Source organism: Monopterus albus, unplaced genomic scaffold (genome assembly GCF_001952655.1).
Source record: "Monopterus albus unplaced genomic scaffold, M_albus_1.0 scaffold218.1, whole genome shotgun sequence".
In the NCBI taxonomy this organism is placed as follows: Eukaryota; Metazoa; Chordata; class Actinopteri; order Synbranchiformes; family Synbranchidae; genus Monopterus; species Monopterus albus.
Window position 1 is genome coordinate 222,884 of NW_018128098.1, and position 21,502 is coordinate 244,385.

At 44.4% G+C, this 21,502-nt stretch overlaps 1 protein-coding gene across 7 annotated transcripts; it reads right to left on the reverse strand.

Moving 5' to 3' along the window:
* Positions 1-968: 968 nt before the first annotated feature.
* On the reverse strand, positions 969-21,118 carry tle3a (TLE family member 3, transcriptional corepressor a). 7 transcript variants are annotated; one of them, XM_020619344.1, is made up of 23 exons: positions 20,982-21,118; positions 20,056-20,093; positions 19,410-19,577; positions 18,767-18,867; positions 18,489-18,552; positions 17,077-17,121; positions 13,109-13,171; positions 12,749-12,853; positions 10,609-10,638; positions 8,571-8,775; positions 8,147-8,154; positions 6,019-6,141; positions 5,768-5,818; positions 5,512-5,664; positions 4,911-5,043; positions 4,629-4,804; positions 4,449-4,522; positions 4,116-4,365; positions 3,383-3,630; positions 3,113-3,260; positions 2,854-3,004; positions 2,577-2,653; positions 969-2,283 (listed from the first exon to the last, which is right to left on the reverse strand). In XM_020619344.1, exons 3-23 carry the CDS (start codon positions 19,431-19,433, stop codon positions 2,176-2,178), a joined length of 2,337 nt encoding a protein of 778 aa, XP_020475000.1. In that variant the 5' UTR covers positions 19,434-19,577; positions 20,056-20,093; positions 20,982-21,118; the 3' UTR covers positions 969-2,175. The 7 variants fall into 7 exon arrangements, with proteins under 7 accessions (XP_020475000.1, XP_020475001.1, XP_020475006.1 ...); XM_020619345.1 differs by lacking the exon at positions 20,982-21,118 and adding an exon at positions 20,443-20,954; XM_020619350.1 differs by lacking the exon at positions 20,982-21,118 and having other exon boundaries at positions 10,609-10,635; positions 12,779-12,853; positions 20,056-20,436.
* Between the last annotated feature and the right edge of the window lie 384 nt (positions 21,119-21,502).

Here is a 21,502-nt window from a genome sequence, read left to right on the forward strand (position 1 = left end):
TGTCTGTGGCTCTCCTGAGACAGTCTATCTGGGTGTATTTTCTCTTAAGGAGAGTCTGGAATTAAGTATACTGTAGGTGCACACTAAAGCCAGGAAGACCTTTTAGTAGAAGCACACAAGGCCTTCAGGACTTTAAGGACACATTTCTGGTTTTCAAGACAAGAAAAGTAGAGGCAAAAACACATTCAGCATGTCAATACCTGTAGTGGTTGCTGCACAGCAAATATTAAACTGCATCTATAAATATAAAACTGACACATGTAAAGGAATAGTTTGACATTTGAGGAAATAAGCTTACTGGTTTTCTTGCAGAGAGTTGGATGAGAAGATCAATACTGGTTTCAGGTCTGTATGGTAAATACAGTATGAGGCTACAGCCAGTTATCTTAGCTTAGCATAAATAGTAGAAACAGCTTGACTGCCTCTGCACAAAGGTAAAAAACCCACCTACTGCCTGTTCTGTAGCTCGCCAGTTTACATGTTGTTTAATCTGAACAAAGGCAAAATGTAAAAACAACACACAGTCATTTAATGGCAGGTTATTTTTTGGTTGGGCACAGTAACTTCCAGAGGCCTTATCACTGTGAGATTTACCAGACAGCTAGCAGGTAATTCACTGGCACCTGACCAAAACATAGTTATAATAACCCCCGACAAATCCACAAGTTGTTTTAACACTGAGGTTTCTGTACAAATTAAATTACAAGATTATTACTGTGGTGAGTGGCTGGGAGGTGGATGTTGTTTTCCACCTGTTTCCCCATTTCAACTCTTTATGCTAAGCTAGCTGGATTCTGGTGGTGGTAGTTTCAGACACAATGTGGCATTGTTCTTCTTATAAAACTCATGATAAGAAAGCACAAGGATATTCCCCCAAAATATTACTTTAAAATGTGCACCAGAGGCCAGGCACCAGCACTATAGAAATTCAGTCAAGATTTTTTATATGTAAAAACAGTTTATTGATTTATCAACAACTGTCAGCTGTACAATCCTTAGGGATGGTGACACCTGTATGCTACACAGTCTAAAGTGTTTATGCAGTGACCATTTGTATTGATGAGAATATTGCAGTGGAAGATTATGAAATACTGAAGAAAGCAAACAGAGCATAGCCAAAATATCAAATGCAGTAATGGCTTTGCCTGCCGCCTTTATGAATAACCATGTAAGTCTTGCATATCATTCACAGAGTCAAACAAGAGAGGAAATAATTAACTCTAGAAGACTGATTCATACAATAGTTGTGAACAGACTCAACTCAAGTCATCTGCTTCTCCATAAAACCCATCAGTTCCAATGATAGTTGGTGATAGTTTGATAAGTTATCCATTTAAATGTTACCGAAAGCGGCCAGTGTGTTCAGTGATGGGTCTTCAATTCAAGGTTCAATTTCTGCTTATTGGGGAAAATGGGTCGAAGTACCTTGAGACCATGATTTCCTCTCTCCTCCCCTCTGAAAAATGGTATTTCCAGAATTCTCCACTGCTAAAATCCATGGACAAACATCTGTGTTACAGCAAATAGTGAAGAGGGCGAAAAAGCCATTGTCGGGGAGGGAAAAAAAAATCCAAATTAGATTTCCAAAAGGTCATTCTGGACAACGAACATGAAAAAAACGAAGGGGAGGAGGGGACTGGAATAGAATATCCTCTTACAAAGTTCTAATCTAATTTCCATCCCCAGAGGGAACAGAAAATCACGCAGAGAACAAGAAAGAACCATCACAAGTGTAACTGGACACCAAAATATAAATCTATAAAAGGCCTTTTATTACTCCATTATGTACACTTTTCACAGGACCTCCAAGGAAAAGCTCCAGAGTGAAGCGCCGCTTCTAGCTGTATCATGGAACTTTACCTCCACATTAAAAAGGACGAATTTAAAAAAATCCAAACAAACAGAAAAACAGCAAGACATTTTCTTCTTAGCCTTGGGGAAACGCACTCGCTGTACAAGTGTTAGTTGTATGAGTGAGGAAGGGCAGAGCCGAAGGACACAGCATCCAGGGCCGCAACAGCACCAATGTCCATATCAGTCTGGCACTGCCAAACTTCCTGCCCAACCACCCCAGGGCTGCAGGCAACATCCATGCCGTCTGTGTGAGGGAAGGTAGATGAAGGAAGAGTCTACTGCTCCTGAGCACAAACATGCTCCGATCCAATGCCGTCTGTTCTAGTAGATCACTTCATATACAGTGGCCTTCTTGTCACCAGAGCCTGTCACAATGTACTTGTCATCTGTCGAGATGTCACAGCTGAGGACAGATGAGGATTCCTTGGACTGTTTACAGAAAAGAATATTAAAAACATCTTAAGACTTGGAGAGAGTTAACATTCTCAACTACATTTGATGTTAAATAGAGAAGATTAGCTGACTACAGGGCAATATTAGATTACAGTGATTGCAAGTTCTGGCCTTGTGCCTCTCAAAAAGACTTCTTTGTCAGGTCAATAATTCAGGTTCAGTTTTCACTGATAGGAGAGCCCTGTCAGACAGCGGTCGCTATGCCCTTGCTCTCAGACACTGCGCATACTTTTGCACTGGCTGTAGACAGAGCGTATTGATCTGCATACCTGGAATATGCTGGCGCCATAAGGAGTCCTCCAAGCATTCAACAGATTGTCCTTCCCAGTGCTTACAAACCATTTACCTACAAAGGAAACAGCAGTGCAATTAGGTCTCCTTAGACTAAGAAGCAGTAGGAAAAATACCTACAAAAGAGTTCCCAGGTCTTGACAATACAATAAGGATTGAGGCACTGCTAAACTAAATAAAACATGATGGACTAAGACCCCTCTGCAGTTAGGTACGGTTAGCATAATCTCTCCCTCATTTTATGTGTGTTCATACCACAGTAGGCGAACTTGAGAGAGAGGACGCAGCTCTCGTGCAGGTGGAGCTGATATTTGTCAGGTTTTGAGTGATGGAGCACCTCCACGTTGCTGCTCTCCATGCCCACAGCAAGCCACTCTCCAGTCGGGCAGTAGCCCAGGGAGAAGATCTGCAAATAGTACAAGACAGTAATCAGTTATGGCTTCACCACAAGTCTGTGGGTGTGAGTGCATGTTAGCCATCTATTCAGTGTTGCTGATGCTCTTCTGTGCTGTACTTGTGAAGTGAAGTCATGTTGCTGCAGCTGTCGACCCTCCCTTAGATCCCAGGAGCGAACAGTGTTATCAAGACCGCCTGTCCACAGCTTAGTGCCATCATGGGATATGTCAATACAGCTGGCACCATCTGTATGACCCTGGAACTGCCTAAAATCAAAGTCAGAATGAAAACAAATATTTACTAACATCCCCTTTTAAAATACTCACATCACAGCAATCATGTTGTGGGGCTAAAGCCCACACGGTGTGAATGAGTGTTTTCTTCCAACCTAACAAGAGTCTGGTTGTGCAGGTCCCAAACAGCAATGTTTCCATCACTGCAGCAGGAGAAGCAGACTTTGGCATCAGGGCTGATGGCCAAGGCATAGCATGCCGGGGCTGAGGAGGTGAGCTCAGCCTTGATGCGGGGTGTCTGAGAGGCCAGATCCCAGATGGTCAGTGTGCTGGCCTCACCTCCAACAATCAATGTGCGGCCATCGGGCAGCAGCTTACAGGAGCGGATGTAGTTATCCCTGTTCTAGTTGCACAGAGGACAAAACCAATCAATATATGTTCAGGGCAGTGGAGCCACAGAGAGAGATTTAGGAACAAGTCAGTGGTTAAGAGTTCCATCATAACAAACCAATCTGAGGGTATTCCCCAACCTGGTCTGAACTGAGTGGATGAGGTTTTGGTTTGTTGCATTTACAGATCTATTCAATTAGTTTAACACATCAAGCGTAACTTATTGGAAAATGTGTGACATTTATCATTTCTTCTTTGGTTGTTGCCGGAATTTGTTTCTTGTGTACCAGTGCATTTGCTTTCAAACTGTCAGTGGAATGTGTGACTGCTGTGAACCTCATGTACCACAAAGACTTTCTTAATGGAATGATGTTGTGTATGTGTGTGTAGCAGTGAATGAAACAGCTGTAAAAAAAAAAAAAAAAAAAAAAAAAGAAAAGAAGAACTAAGGGTAAAAAGGTTGATGATAAGTGAAACACAACTCATTGGCGTCCTCACCAGACAGTCCAGTTGGGACACAGGACTCTTGCTGCCAGGCTGGCTGATGTCCCAAATTTTGACACAGCCTTTGCCACCAGTGTAGACATGGCGTGTGGGGTTGCTAATGGTAACAGCGCACACCACCTCGCCGTGGCTCAGCGTGTTGATCTGACGGGCATGGCGTGGAATACCAGGGCCAATCAGAGCATCGGGTGGGAAGGGCACAGGCTGCATCTGACCATCTGCACTGACGTGGAAGGAGTAAGCCCTGCAGGAGAAGACAAAGCTGTGTTAGTGTCTTACATCTCAGCTGTTTTTAAAAATGTATAACACATATGGTCAGGTGCTTACGGTTTGCCGCCAGAAATGGAGGTGAGGCTGGCTGGAAGGCCTGGGGCTCTCATATGGGTGTGAGGATCAAATCCCTGAAACATAACAAGATTTCAATGACAGAGCTGTTACTGAGTAGTGATCACAGCACAATCCAAACAGTTAAATACAGCTAAATAAAAGGGCAGCAAAGGGTGTTACCATGGGGGAGCGTCCATAGGCTGCAGCTGCTGCAGCACTCATTTGAGGGGAGATGTGCAGACCAGCATACACACCAGGACTAGTCAGGCCTCCGTTCATTTCATGATGGCCCATCATGGCAAAAGGGGTAGGGTAAGACCCTGCGATGGACAGAGGGGTACGCAAGGCTGGGGCTGCTACATGCAAAGACAAAGGATATCGGTATGTGACAAAACGGTATACTGGGAAAGGATGAAAAAAAGATTATCTCAGTTGCTAGAGAGAAAAGAGAACGGTACCAACCAAGAGCCTCCATGCCTGGTGGTTTGCCCAGGATGGGTCTGAGCCCAGGAGTGGAGCTGGTGCCAGGGGTGGGAGCATCGTTGCGGGGGGTGGGGGTGTTGGATTTGAGGCCAGGCGTGGAAGATTTGTCAGTCTGTCAAGGGAACGAGAAAGCAAGCACATTCACAACCTCGGAAACCAGGCGCTGTGCAGACTGACAATGTGAGAGCAAACTGCACTTAATCCAATCTAATTCTGACAACCCTCATAGTCCTGCAGAGCCATAAACTGCTATTTATTCTAAAACCTATTATGGTCACAATGGAGATGGGACCATTTTTATCCCCTTACTGCTTTGGCTTTAATCTTTGAGTGAGGCAGAGGGAATAAATCCTGGAATAGTTAAATACATTGAGCTATTAAGAGCAAAGACCTGAATGATCCTGATGCAGGACGATATTATCCCTGACGTTTAGTCATGCACTTAAAGCACCGACAGCCATTCCTAATCCACTGCAGAAAACATCCGAGATTCATTTGCACATATCCCTTTGCTCTCTCGGCAATTCTCATTTAAACCCATTCCTGTCCTAGTTTGGTAGTAACTCTTTTAGTGTCATACATGACTAAGCTCCTTGGCCTTGGAAGATGGGGTGCTTCCAGAGGACGCCACTGATGCGGGACTATTGGGTGTGTCTTTCTTTGGAGGGCGGGGCTTATCAATGCCATTTTCAGGTGGTGAGTGGGCTGGGCTTGCGCGCGGCGTGGCAGGGTCCTGGAGAAACATTGCAACAGAGTTTCACATTTATGCAACAGCTTCAGCTCACTTCTTAGTAAATGTCAATATGCCATTTCCAATTATGTGCTGTACTGCTCACCTCATTAGACACATCTACCACCAGGTCATCACTCTTCTCCCCATCACTGTCCTGTAAAGATAATTGCCAGATTACTCACCTTCACAAACCTTTTAAAGAACCTTCGAAATACGCGTCTTGCCACAGGAGGGTTAAAGGAATGCTTGGGTATTTTGGATGCTACGCTTTTTGTGAAGAGCCTGGAGCCACTCTTGGCAAGAAAGCAAATAGGGCTATTTCTACAAATGTCGAACAATCCTTTAATGACTTACATATCTGCTCATGCTGTCCTTCTCCTCCACTTTGCGTTTTTTAGAGTCCAAACTGTAGTCAGAGGAGCTGCGGTGCTTCTCGCTGCCTGTACGTAAGCTCTCTGACGGTGATATAGAGTTATTCTGCAAAGAAAAAACCAAAACACACCTCATTACCATTTTGTCTTCCAATGTAAAAGAGAGCAGTGAGTCATTCATCCATTGCAAATTCACAGAGAACACACTGTGCCAATCCAAACACTAAAAATGCCTCATTCACAGACTCTTAAAATGCAGCTGTAGGACAGCTACAAACAGTACCCTGACCCCAGCCAAGCCCAGTCTCACACACAAGCCTGTCCCTGGCCTCGCAACAGAATAGCCTGTTATCGGAACTGAACGGAGGAGGGCTTGTTTTCTGAGCGGGGCTCCCTCCTCCTCCTTATAACCGGACAACAAACAGCCTCATCGGGACATGAGCAGTGTTGTTGTGGCTGAACAGAGGGCCTTTTCTACTGAGTCAGTCAGGCTAAGCGTGAGAGAGAGAGCGAAACAGAAAAGGGGAAGAGGAGAGACAATGAGAGAAAGAGAGAGAGGGAAACTGCATGTTGTGGGCAATGGGCACCGATTACTGCAGTGTGCTTGGGCAGTATGTCAGCTCAAGCTTTGAGCTTTGATAAAGAAAGTGAATCTATATCCTGCCAGTGGGCACAGCAGCGTGGGATTGACTGGTGTTCTTCATGGAGCCTGCCTGCCCACACAAGCTGGGACAGCTCACTCCAAACACCAACTGAATGGGAGGAACTAGGCTGGTGTCCAGTGGCTTTCACAGGAGTTTGCCATTTGTCTGGAAACTGCCAAGTTCTCTCTGATTCTCTGTGTCCCTCCCTCTGAGGACCAAAGCAATGGCATGGACTAAGTCAGCAGCAGCCCAGAGAAGCGCACAATGGCCGATGGACTAGCAGTCTGGGCAAAGGGCCACTGTCTGCATAATGGCTGACCTTTAAAGAGATGCTTAGCGTGACTCATTAACCAAGTCACCACTCTGCTATCAGATGACCTGGGACAAGAGCAGAGAAACAAAACAGGCCTGTTAATCGCCCCAGGAGTTCCATTTCTTCAGACATGACTGCACCCATTCAGCTGGCCTGTCCAACAGAAACACAATCTCCCAGGCCCAGCACAAGTGATCAGAGATCACAGCCATTCAAATAAAACGCTTTAGGGGGTCCGGCCAGACAGGGTGGAGAAAAAGAAAACAAAACAACTCTCTATTTTTGTTCATAAATATTCATCACACGGTAAAGAGGAGAAAAAGTGAGCTGGTAAACAAGGGAAACAAATAAAGGGTGTTGGGTGAAAGAACACGCTGCAAGGGGAACAAATAAATCCTTTAAGAAGGGGAAGTCCAGTTCTTTCTTTTATTGTGATGAAATTACAAGGCTTCTAATCTCTCCAACATGATACCATTCATTCCCCTTCTGAATTAAATACACAGGAGCTATATTCAAAACCTTATTTCTTGTTAGGTATTTTTAGTCAGATAGAAATTGGATAGATACTTTATGTATTAGAAATGTTTAGTGGAGATAGGATGTCTAGTTAGACTGTTAAATGCTTAGGCATGCTTATGAGTTTCTACAGGGTACATCTGGTCAAGGATAACTAGAGAGAAGAGTTGATGACTGTCAGCAGACAGGGTGTTTAATATTATTATTATGATGTGTATAACTGTAGCCTTAGCCATAATATGTTCTTATGTTTAAGTCACGACATGTTACTAGAGGTCACCGAGGGGATATAATGTATAGGCCTGGTGGGTTCAGGGTCTTTCATCTTACATCTGCTTGCGTGCAGTATGGAGGTGCAAGATACCTGAGCGTGTAATGTTAATTTTTGCCTGTATTCATGGAATAAATCAGCACTGTTTTGAAGTTACTTGGACTGTCTCGTCTCTCAGAGTCAGTATGGTAAAAAGTACCGGGTACAACATTCTAAATAATTATTTTTTGAAAGCGGATTATAACAGTGCATGAAACCAACAGTAGCAACGAGTTTTTACTTGACATTTGCAGTGGAGATGAAAATGTGATGAACTGTGAAACCCACAAGCCTGGCAACAAAAACAGGAGCGGGTTTGGGCACTCACCGTGTTCTCTGTATCGCAGACATAACAATGGTGGCCAAGGTGATGATGAAACCAAGCAGAGTAAAGAGAAAAAGCAAGTCAGTTAGCATATCATAACAGATGCCTCAGGCTAAACGTGTGAAAATCAACTGCAGGGCACAAGGCCGCTCTTATCACTGTGTGCTGGAGCTGTTGAATAGCTCGTGCAGTCATGGCCTGGGAATGTACCAGCTCATTACACAGACAGAATGTGAACAGACAGGATGTGCTTCTCACCTAAGGGCCCTGTGATTCTGCTCTAGTGAGCGAGAAGCACTCCTTATAATTTTTTTTTCCTGTTTAACATCTATGTAATAATGCTGACATTAATGCACATTACAGTTCTTCTGTGTAAATTGGTTAAACAGTTAATACCCAACTGAACAAAAATTGCTTTATTTCTCACCTCTGTGTTCGAGATCATGATGGTTCTTCTCATCCTTCACTGGAAGGTGGGTTTGGCTGCCCAAGGCACCAAGTGCCAGCAGGCCTGACCCGGAGCCCGTCACAGGGGGAATGCCAGGCGGCTGCAGGCCAGAGGGGTGAGGCGGCAGCTGGACCGGAGGCCCGTGAGCAGCATGGGAGAGGTGCTGTGCCTGGAGCTGCTGCTGCTGTAAGTAGACAGGCAGACAGACAGACAGACACCCAGTGGGTTGGAGCGAAAAGGCAAAGAGAAACCACACAATAAACATGAGGCTGATCAGTTAAACCCTGGAGAACATTAGCACATTCACACATCTATATCTGTCAGGATCCCTCTCCATGCTATTTCCATACCAGGCTAGGAGGGCATAAACCCTAGGTCTTTGTCAATTGTATCTTTTGCTCTCCTCAGCAAACTGCTCAGCACATGTAATGCATTAGAAGCGGGGCTCGAGACCCTCAATCACACAATGTTAGTAGTGCATGATGATTTGAAATCAAAAGAGAAATATTTTTCACTGTATATTAATGACAAACAGCAAAGCAGTGTCCGATTCAACTCCCACTTAACACAAAGGCAATCATTTCACATCAGGTAAACTAGCAGATTTCATTCTACAGCACCACAGCACTGCTATGCCATCACTGAGTTGAGCAATCCTCTTAAGGAGCATGAAGCTGTGGAGGATTCAGTCAGCCTCTGGGCTAAACAACTGCCTGCTTTTTAAACATTTCAAAAACACAACCAGCATCTATTGACTCCTCTCATATTCATGCTCCTGGATTAGCAGAACATGAATCATTTGCACATCCAAACTTTAAACACGAAGGGAACACTAAGTACTACAAGCTGGCACTCCTTCCCTCTCACTCAGAGGATTCGAGTGTGTGTTTATGTGGGTGCGTCTGGAAGACCGCTCCGGGAGCCAGGACCAGGGGTCCCGTGCTGGCACTCAGTCAACCCTCCAATATTCACCATCAATATTTGAAAGGCACGGGGAAATGGATGGGAGTTAAAAGGCACTCAGCATGGAAGTAAGCAGTTTAAAGCAAGGTTAAATAATACTTAGCTGAGACACCAATAAAAACATCAGCAATTTATTACTCGTCTACGAGCCAGCTGAATAATTCAGCTGCTGTTACAGCATGCACCTCTCTTTGACAAGACAGACTTCAATCAGTGACCATTTATGGCTATTTCAGCAACATTAAAGACTTTGTAATGACTGGGGAAGTGGTATCACACACAGCACAATGCCTAATACAGATTAAGATGCATTAACTAAGAAGGAAACTTGCTTTCAGTTTCGCTTTAAAAAAAAAAAAAGATGTTCAGTCATAGTTCTTATAAAATGGCACTAAAATTTGTCCTTCAAACCATATGGGTCTTGTTGATTCTATTTTGCCAGGAGCTAGAGAGGAGTTGCTTAGAAGATGAGTGAGGATTTTAACTTGCAACCTTGTCCTTTGCTCCACAAAGCAGATGTCAGTCCAATTATGTACCCAGAACACACACACACACACAAAGAGCGAAAAAAAAGAGCAGAAAGAACAAAAAGAGAGAGTGTGTTAATATTGTGTCCATGAGGGAAATTAAGGAGCCAGTTCATTGGCATGGGAGAGCCATCCTTGCTCATTGTGTTTAATGAGGCACTGATGGGCAATATGCATGGTTGATCTGCAAGAGCTCTCATTAGAGGGCCATAAATGAAGACAATAATAAATAAAGAAAAGAGTCTGGCCTATTTCCTCTGATTTAATATGCCAAGATAAAGACCTAGTCTTTGTCCCTTTTTCTCAGCTCTGTAGTGACAGTAAAAACAAAAAAGCACAGACAAATTGGGCAAATGTATTATATTATTCTCTAGTGCACTAGCTAAACTAACTGTGGTGAAACACATAGCACTTGGGCAGGAGAAGTGCCATGCAACATGCACAAGTCCTTCAAGCCCAGATGTGTGCACAGACAAAGTCCATTAACAACAGCATGCTACACACAGATATTTGTGGATGCCACTGACCATAAGAGCAGGATAGGCAGCTTGCTGCTGCTGAAAAGGAGGACAGAAAACAGTCAGGGCTACAGCTGCACTTATTGCTTATTATATACAGCACTTAATGATGCTATGGACAAAAAAACATCTATTTTACTCATTGTTTAACACCCTTATTTAAACTAAGTGATAGTGTGGCCACCTGCTGGAGAAAAGGAGGCTTATCTAACTACTTGGTTAACTTCAATAATTTTGTTTTCTGATCAAACAGGAAGCACTACATCTCAACACAGGCAGCTGCCCTAGTTGCATCTTATTAATGGCCCTCAGCCCCATCAATAAGGCATGCTGGATGCTGCCTGTCTGCCTGGCACGCTCTTTCACCCCACCTTGCTTTACAATATGCATGAGGATTTTGGCATGCCTACAGAGCCTCTCCTCTATAAATAACTAATGGAAAGGTATTCGTAAAACATACAGTAGCTGCATTTCCACTTCCTTTGACATTAGCAACCATCGTGACTTGAGTGGATGTCGGAGTGTTTCATAAAACAAGTTGGCTGCCAAATGGGACCATATACTAAAACCATGAATAAGCTTGTCTAATGTTTTAAGATTTTCAGTGCTACTAATTTGAAATTATAGACAAGAGACAGACTGCCAACAGACAGCCACAGTAAGACAATCGCAACTACAAGTTCCAATGTACAATAATATTCTCATATTATACTGTTCTAAGTGTGAAAACTCACATACATGGGAAGGGGCCACAAATCAAATCTACTTTTCCCAGGAACAACTGCTGCTTGCAGCTGCTCTGCTTTGGTGAAAGTGTAATAAAGCATCGACCTGAGTCCAGCAGATAAAAAAAACAAACAGCTCTCCAACATCTCAAGACACCAACTCAGGCAAAATCTAGGGAGCAATTATCCTGGAACAAAAGGTCACCAAGGGGGCATTAATTGAATTCCAATATGTTCCTCCAGTCAGCCTTTTGGGCTGAGCTCTTACGCATGCTAAAGACTGTAAGAATCAACTGCAGCAGGAAGATCACTAAAACCCCTTTCAGACGTGCACTGGAACTCTGAAATTCCAGGGGAGCTGACTTTAACCTTCCAGCCCCCTCATACAAAGTCCCCATAAGATCGGAGTGAGCCCCTGTGAGAAAACAGCCACGTTTAGTCCGGAGTATGCACAGCAAAGTAGTGGACGTGTTGCTGATGTTTCTATCATGCAACTGGCACAAAGCTGGTAGAATACAAACATCTGAGGATGAACAAGAATGGCCATTTACATGAAGAGAGATGACGAGATTCAGGAACTTCTGTTGTTAAGGGCCGATGCTGAAATCGACAGACAGAATCAAGAAACAGCAGGAGACTCGGGTTGTTTATGACCAAATTACAACCCGGCTACGTGAACGCGGTGTAATCCACACCAAGGCACAAGTAAACAACAAGATAAAAGCAGTACCACAATGGCCAGAACAGAAACGACAGCAAAACATGGTGCTACTATACTTTGTGCAAGGCTATATGGGGTTCAAGTCAGGGTGAGTACAGCTGATCAGTGAGGAGCAGATGGTGTTTTGGAGCAATGATAAACACTGTACATTACTGCTCAGTGCTGTGGTGTGCAAAGAGAGCTGTGATAGCTGACTGCTGTCTGTACGGTTTCAGCTAGCTTGCTGTGCTGTGTTCTGCTCACCCTCAGCCTTTTAATTCCCACAGCTATCCAGGTCAGCAGTGAGGGATGAGACTCCTCGTTAAAACCTTAGCCAATTAAAGCAATACAGACTGTGAAGGGGATCTCAAGAGCTCTCATGCTCCCATTTATAAACACACAACAAGGCAGCGAAGATGCCACAGAGACCAAGGCTGGGGCAACAGACCAACTCTTGAGATTTACACTTGTTGTGTTTATAGTCTGAAATTACTGGTGAGGAATCCTAAACTGAGAAAAAAAACAATTAACAGACTTGATTCAAGAAGAGGCAAATCTGCACTATAACTTTAGTTGGCAGTATGTTACATTAATTCAACATTTCAGGCTACTTGATGCATGAAGACATGGACATGGAAAAGTACTAAATACAGTGATCATCAACTTATGTGCAGGTTTGCCCCTGTCCAAGGTCAAATAAAGGAATAAAAGGGGGTATACACACGGTGAGAGGCAGATTGGGAAGTCCACGTACCCCGATGATGGCATTCAGCTCAGTCATAGTCACCTGCTTAGCCCGCTCCACTGCCTGAGCAACCTGCTGCTGGTGCTGTGGGAAGACATTTAAAAAATGATGATTAGAACATACCAATGTCTATCACACACTCATTTGTGATTCTCACACTTAATCCTCAGATCACTTCTGTCATTTAAAAAATGAAGGTAAATGCCACACACTCTTACTCCAAATTGCTTAACCTAAAAAAAATTTTTTTTTTTAAATAACATCTTTAGAATACAAGCAACAATATGTGGCTTTAGTACAAAACTGTGACACTGTTTGGGAGCCGCATTCAAAACTCACCTCTTGTGACAGGAAAGGCATAATTTGAGCTAAAATAGCATTGAGCCGTTTGGCAATCTCCGTCTGGAAAACAAAAGAGGAGCAAAATGAGACGGTGAAGTATGAAACAGATAGTGACTTCATATAACCCCGCCTTTAATGTTTACACCGATTAAGTCAATTACTGCAGCAATCAGAACTGCTTGACTCAACATCCTCTAAACAGCGTGATATTGACATTTGAAATATTTAAAACATTAGGAGAGCCCAGGGGGATGGAGCACAGCTGTGCTGAGAGTGCACTCCATGCTAAACGGATATGAGCAGGCAGAGTGCTGCTGTGTTGAGAGGATCCTCTCTCACTCTGCCCTCCTTCCCTTCAACTGTAACTGTGCTGTCCTGCAGTTAACCTCCAAGTTAAACCACACAACCACACCCTAGGAAGTGAGGCCCATTTACCAGATTGCACTGTTTACTTACATGTAACAGTGTAGGCAGTTTACATTAACGGTTAAAACTGCAGATTGAGTACAGAGTACAAACCATAATGACCTCGAGGGTAGCACACCTCAAATCTATGATCAATACCATTACAAGACAACTAGCAGCCTGTAAACACTAAAGAGTGAGCAGCTAGAGCTCCGTCTTTCCAAGACTGAAGGCTAGGCCATTTCTCGCTACAATCAGCTGCCCAGCCCAACACCCTCCCAACCTCTCATCTATCTACAGAGCCCTGCCTCCATTCTTCTGCTTGTCTACCAACTGCCATGGCAACGGCTGCAGCCCTATCTTGCCGGATCATTATGCAAATGCCACCTCTGCTTGACCATAACAGGCTTTAAAATCATATTACGTGCTTGGAGGAAGGTTATTAAATTGAATTTTCAGCCTGTCGATCACATGAACATAGCAAATGAATGTTGGATAAAAAGAGCAATGGGAGGAGGGGGTGCAGAGGGGGTATGAGCCACCCCCCTCCTCTGTAAAAACACTTCACAGCCGGCTTATTCTGCTGCCTCCTTCCAGGCATGGGAGATGACTCTCAGGTTCAAGCTCTGCACTGGGAGCAGAAAAATAACAGTGCCAAAGCTACATCATCTATGGAATTTATGAGCTGCAGTTCAACCCAGGGCCACAGCGGAACACAAACACATCACAGGGATTTTCTCCGATTTTTCATTTCGAGCAGCAGCACACACAATGTGCTTTGCAGGCCGCCAGCTTATTTATTACACATGGCAGAAATGCCAGGCAGCTTTGGCAGCCAGACATATTACCTCTAAGCAGAGCCAGAGAGATTGGAGAGCAATGTCCAACAGAACAAGACCCGCTGACCCAAGCTGCAACACGGATAGTCACTTAGTCATGCAAGCCAGCAGGACAAACAGCAAGCTGAAGATCAGATATCAGATGAAACAAAGTAAAGCCTGGGATCAGAAGCAATAATGTGAAACAAATATTGGTAGCATGTGTTACAAAAGGTACAACAGTTCATAAGATATCAGCGATTATAACTTGATTACAATCTGCAGACAAGAGAGACACTGAGCTCCAGTCTTCTCTGACACACTATAAACGTGACCCACAACCAATAAAGCAATGAAAAGGTTAGATAAAGGTTTAGTATTAATGCACTATAGTGAGTGCTCTTGCAAGAGTTCAACAAGGCCCTTGGAAACGGTTGAAAAGCTATAGAGCCTGTATAAGCCATGTTTGTTAAGATAAGCCATGTCAACAGCAGTCGAACATCTGACAGGATTTGAGGAAAGGCCTTGAGCGCACAGTCCATTCCTCTGAAGCTTAGTGTCATGGTGACATCTGGCTGGAAGAGGTCAGGAGGTGGCCGATCTATTTGCCTTAAACCACTGGAAGCCTCTATACTCTCACTACACAACATGCAAATACATGGAAAAGGCATTAACTCAGCTCACCACTACTGTCAAAATAGATACAGTGCAGTGCTGGGTTTTTTGTTTTTTTTATTCTGCCGGTAGATAAAAATGGGGCTGTTGTCACTTTAAGTAGATGACAGCTTGGCCCTTGAGAGGCCAGCTTTGCGCTGCTGCTACACAATTACAGGTACTCGGACCTGTGTAGCACCACTTTAAGAGCACTCACAGGCTGGCTTGTCAATGGTGTGCAGAAAAGTATTAGCCTGTTGCTATCAGCAGTGGGAAAATGGAGTTGAGACGCTGATGACTACTAAATACAGAGGGGAAAATAACTGGTGGCTTGGGTCACATGATCCATCCATAAACAATACTTGACTAGTCAGATTTAGAGTGCCTCCAATTTGTCTTAGATGACAGCATCGCCTGTTTCCTGATTTTTTTTCCTCAAATAGTAAGAGAATTACCCTAGCCGTGACTTACAAAAGCCAGAAAGTGATGCATGTTTCCACTAAACTGAGATGTTCAAATTCAGCATCCTTCTGTTTATATAAGTGGACCTGACACCCAATAGTTCACACCCTGTAATCATTACACTCCAGTCAAGTCCCACATGACAGATTGAGGATATGGGAGCACTGATAGCTTGCAGACCCAGAGTTTCTCAAACTGCTTTTCAATACACGCCTCTTTTGTGTGAACACTGTAGACAGTCCGCTAGCTGAGCGAGTTTACTTTGGCTCTGGCCATGGCAGATAGTTTGCTACTTAGCAAATGATTACAGCAACCATGGGTCTCATGTCCGTGTTACAACTATAGGTTACAGCCAAATCTGACTGAGCCTCACCAACGCACCAAACCCCTCGCAGCTCTGGGAAACAAGCACCAGCTGATGGTGATTACTGGCTGACATCATGCAGCACACGTTAGCCGTTTGCATCTACATAGTGTCACGCCTGACAGAGAGGGATCAGATAACCCTGCCACATGAGTCCATCTGAGCCGTGCTGGCGTATGCGTTCTGAAATCTGAATTATGTCCCCGCACAGTAATGAAAAAGGCACAGTTAGAGGAATGGGTTTCCTCACTATGGAACAGGCAGGCAGGAAAATAATATGCCTTCGTGCATCCAATAATCCATACCAACCTTGCCTGTTAACCACTCCCCTCCTCCTCCTCCCCTGCCTGAGCAGTAAGTCGGGGGGGAGCTGCACGGACAGGGCCCACGCAAACACGCCGTGCAGCAGGTTAGGGCCCCACTGATGAATTATTCAAACGCTTCCATCAGCTCTGTTGAGGTTCCTGATAAAAGTCAGGCACTAAAATGGATCAGTCGATTAACCTGTTTACACAGAGCTGGGCTGGTGCCCCTCCCCCAGCTATATCCTCCAACTTGTCTCTGGCTCCCAAACCCCCTCCTCTTTCTTCTGTTTGGCGATAAGTGCCTGACAGAAGCTATCAGAGCTGTCCGAGCCCTGACAGACATGTGGCAGTGCGACACATGGCCCAGACACTGACGGATCACCCTACCACAGCATCCACCGTGCCTCTGACACGGTCATTAACCAAGCTAGACTAGTGCAAGACAGAGGACGGCCTCGCTCATTTAAGAGTAGCGTGCACAGGAATGTCATGATTACTCATTCGTACAGTCGTTATCTCTTCAAGCATCAGTGTGGTTGATCTGTGGAGCAATACAAGATAGGATCTTTTGATTAAGATAAGGTCACAAATAAGACACTGAAAGACTTTTGCCCCCCCTTTTGCAATTACTTTATCTTAAAGAGAAATACTGACCAATCAGCAATGCGCTGCTTTTAATCATTAAGTTAAAACCTTCCAAAGTCTACCCTTAATCTTTTCAAAAAAGGCTGAGACAAATCCAGCCTGTACATCAAAAAAAAAAAAAGGTCAGTCAGTGGTGATACAAGTTTGCAATTGAACTGCCTTGTCTGCGTGCAGTAGATCCATGTGTTTACAGCGTATTACTGATGCTCATTTCAGTTCACAGCCTACGAGTGGCTCCTCCTGGGTCTGAGATCCCCTGACGCTGCAGAAAACCACTGAGCTGAAAAATGTGAGAACCATGATGGTACCTACCTGTTTGTGCATCTCTATGTTCAGCCCATAGGACATCTCATAATACTGAAATGAAAGCAAAGACTTAATTGTGATTAATGAAGTCAACTAAAATCACATGTACAATCAAGCTGTGTTAACGGTTCCTGTACTGTGTGGATGTAAAAAACAGTTACTGAGGTAGCAGGATTTTAAAACTTGTAATCTGGATTACAAATAACAAACAAACTGTATGTGGCCACAAATCAGTGTTTTCCATTGATCACTACACTAATTACATCACATGGTTTTAAACACTGTGATTAAAACCTAAATACAATCCAACTTCTCCGGCTGAGTGCGATAAACGATGATCAGACAAAAAACAAAAGTTCTTTGAGCAGCTGATAGCAGATAGTCAATAAATTGACTGATATTTTGTTGTTTACAGTGTGGGCACAGAGAAGAAAAGGTTAGATTTAGTGATTGACTGTCTTAAGCCCCAGATCTGAGCTTAACGCAATTGCTCAACACTCTTGATATTTCAAGCCAGGTCAGTTTGTCTGGCTGAAATGTAATCCGTGGAGCCCACAAGTGGCAGCCGGGGCAGAAATGGCTTTCCAGTCAGCGTCTATTTGATGAGGCCAATGCATTATTCAGTCCATTAGCTTCTTTGAAAATTACTCTCAAACAAGAGAGCCATTCTGTCTGAGATCAGAGCCCCGCAGCCATAGTGTAACCTGACACCCAGTGCTGGCTGTGGGATACTTCCCTACATGTTTACCTAGCCTCCTCCCTGTCAGGCTGACATGTTGTTTTCCTGTGAAAAGAATGTTTAACTTGCATGTGTTGGTTTAACTCATCCGGTGTGTTTACCTGGGAAAACTGAGTACACTGGCACAGAAGGACCTTCTGATTGCATCATGTCTGAATTAAATTCCTGTGTCATAGGCACGCCTATGTTTTTCTATAAGGTAGCTAAATTAAAAGCTAATAATTAAGGTTTACACAGAACCCACTGAAAAAATAAACTGCAGCATGTTCCACGTCCTCCATTTTGTTTGCCGTGGTACATTTTCCCACAGGCTGCTTTGGTCCTCTACCCTCAGCTCACACCTAATTTATGGCCATGCACATGTCTGAGTGTGTAGTTTCCTAGGAGAATAATCAGATCAGCACACACTGAGGGCAATGCTGCAGTCGACCCTTGGAGATCAGGGGCGCGCTATAATGAAGCCTCAGCCTGCTGCCGCCTGCCTGTCAGAGAGGTCCTCCATAACAAGCAGCTACATCAAACCCCCCTGGGGGCTTTCACAGGCCCAAACCTGACACTCAACCTGCCCTAACCACACCACAGGTGCTCACAATAGCTTGTCTCACTCCACCCCAACTAGATCTTCAACAAGCCTTGCAATTTGGAACCATAATTGCTCCTTATTGTAACATAATCTTACCATGACATAGTGGCGCTGCATCTCTGTCTTCTCATTGGCCAGTTTGTCATACTCCACCTTAAGACTAAAATTGAAGAGAAGGTGTCAATGTCAGGTATCTCTGTCACTTCAATAAATCACTCATACCTAACCACTTGACAGCAGTGTACAGAGGATAAAACCTGCTGCCTTTCTTCACTCCCGCCGAGGTCAACAACCAAAGAGTAGCCTTAACTTTTTCTATTCATCAGAGAGTAAATGTTGACTCTGTCATACCCTGTGATGTTCGTAATCATTACCTGTGATACTGAGCTTGCAGGAACTGAAATTCATCTTTAATCCTGTCACAAGACTCTGCTACGGTGAATTTGAAGCCAGGCTGACCAGGCTGATGTGGGGCCTGAAAGACGTTTAAAAAAAAAAATAAAAAAACACATCAGTCCAGTCATAAGAGAAAGTTTAGGTCATCATCATCATCTGTACTGTGTCCAGTGCCGCTACTTTTCACATGATACTACTTTCTAGATCGCCCCCCCACAGTGAGTAAGGCATTACTACACCAAAGAGGTGGGTCTACTTCACACCTCCACACGCTAATAACACAACCCAAAATAAGCTTTCACGCTGAAAATTAAATCCAATTTAAAACAAACTGAAATCACCCCCCTGTCCTCATATTCAGCAGTCATGTTAGTGCACTGCTGAGTAAACATCTCCAGGCATGCACACCATCTGCATCCATTTACCACCAAGTGCACATTCTGATGTACAATAGATGCATGGTAATATAACAATATACAAGTTTGATGAGCTGCATTAGGGGTGGAAAAGGCTCTGAATGACAGATTTAAGAAGGAATCAAAACAACCAGGAACCGTGTCAACATCGGTGCTGTCAGACAAGAATGTAAGCTGTAGTAGGTGTAGAGGAAGCGCTTCTTACCGGATGTCGGCCTTGTGGATACATCTTGAAATGTATCCTTTGTTTATTTCTCCAGTGTACAGGTCCTTTGGCAAAATGGTAGAAATCTGCTCACACTAGTCTTAGCAGACAGGGGTGGGGGAAGGGGAGGTCGTGAAAATCCCGTGTTGAAAAATGACGCGGTTTAATCTAAAGACGGGGGAAAAACAACACCATTCAGTTCACCTTGTTTACTAATCATGTAGTCAGAACACCAAACTAGTTCCGTTTATTTCAGCCAGTTAGAGCAATGGCAAAAAGCAGCGCTCGACCTGAGCTTCAGGTTTCTTGATGACCTTATTCGGTCAGTGGTCAGAGACTCGATATGCAAACATTATACATTTATAATGTCAACTGACGCAAACATAACGTGAACAAACTAAAGAGGCTACTTTAGGCCGTGAAATGGAAATGCTTGCATATGGTTTGCGCGTGTTTGTGACTAATCTTGACTGATGTTGCTTAAATGACAAAAACCCCGCTGCAGGACTTCTACGTGCAGGCCAAAACCGACAGCAGCTGGCTTCCGACTGTTTGGTTCAGCGGAAAGCGATGGAAACGGTGCGCTGTTGAGCGTACGCCCTCCACAAAACTGAAAAAGAAATCAACAGCTGTGGTAAATACATACCCGTGCGTGCGTCTTAGTCGTCCGTCTGACTTTCGTTCCTGAACAAAAACAGAGTAGGTTAAAATTCATGCGTTTAATCCCTCCTAATGTAGCCTAAGCGTGGTGGACGCAGATCTCGACGAGCATCCTCTCCCTCCGGAGCGCACCCAGCCAGACTGGGGGAGCAGTTGGTAGAAAATTTGGTGCGGTCGGGCTCGATTAAACTACTTTATTCTCAGCCCCGAACCTCTGATGAATGTGCGCCTTTTGTGGCTGGTTAATCCCAAATAGGAGAAAAATATATATGGTTCCAAAAAATGCCTTCCGACTCGAAGTGGCTGCAGATTCTTTAAAAGCGTAACATGGTACTCTCCACAATCTCGCATTTCCCCGAGTTGTCCAGCTTACCCCGGTTGCCACACACAGGCAGCAGGGCTGAACTGCCGTGAAAGCGCCTATCTGTCCAATCGGATTACTCGGAAGGAATACGGCCACATCTGCCTATCGGAGAGAGACGGCCCCACGTGGGGTGCAACGATACATGACATCATCCCGCGGCTCCACAAGGCAGCGTCCGTCCGTCCCACCATGTACAACAACAACAGCAGGCATTGATGTGCCCGTGATGATATGCAAATCTGACAACAGCACAAATTCCGTATCCGCGCTTCATTAGGCTGTTTGCTGTTTTTCCTTTTGCCCCACAAATAAAGTTGATGAATTTTTGGGTGAGACTACCACCAGCGGGAGGGGGAGGGAGGCACTCTTGAATTTGTATCCCCATACAAGGGAGGATAAGAAAGATGGGACCGTTTGTATGATATGGTTGCAAAATGTGAAGCGATGCTAATGTGAAATATCTACCCAAACTAGAAATGTGTGGTTTTAACTCTCCGCAACGCGCGCGCGCACACACACACAAACAATATGAAGGACACAATAATGACCAATCGATCGATGATATCCGTCAAATTGAAGCTGCTGTGGCGACTAGACATAAATTTGTAGATACGTTTCTCGTGACTGTTGCACAACACATCGCCTGCCTATCAGCGTTTCGGAGATAGTAGCATTGCGGGCAGAAAGGAGATGATTGCCTTTGTCTGATATGAACATCAGCCATGTCTAAGCGCAGCCTCTACGCCTTGTTTTGAAGGTTTCAACTCTGCCCCACGTGGGACTCCTCTGCGGCTTTAAGGTGTCTCGCCCAATCGCAGCTCGGTGCACTTACTCCCCGGCTTCCCATTGGTCCAGCAGCTTCGAGCCTGTCATTCACGGAGCAGCGTTGTCAATCAATACCACGCGGGGTCAAGCGCTGACAAATGCTTGTGCTCCTCGGTCCTCTGCCTGTGAATAGAGCCTGGAATGGCTGCTTAATTAGCTTCGAATGGCTTTTCTCTCCAGTTCAAACAATCTGTTACCACCACGTGGTAATCAGAGCCTACATTAAACAAAGGAAGAAAGGAAG

Bases quoted from the DNA above. Each gene is read 5' to 3' on its own strand.
- tle3a (XM_020619344.1), bottom strand. From the start codon at position 19,433: ATGTATCCACAAGGCCGACATCCG. The intron at 3,631-4,115 runs GTGAGGACGCCA...CTGTGCAACTAG, and splicing joins TGTCCCAACTGGACTGTCTG to AACAGGGATAACTACATCCG. The intron at 3,005-3,112 runs GTACAGCACAGA...TACTATTTGCAG, and splicing joins AACATGACTTCACTTCACAA to ATCTTCTCCCTGGGCTACTG.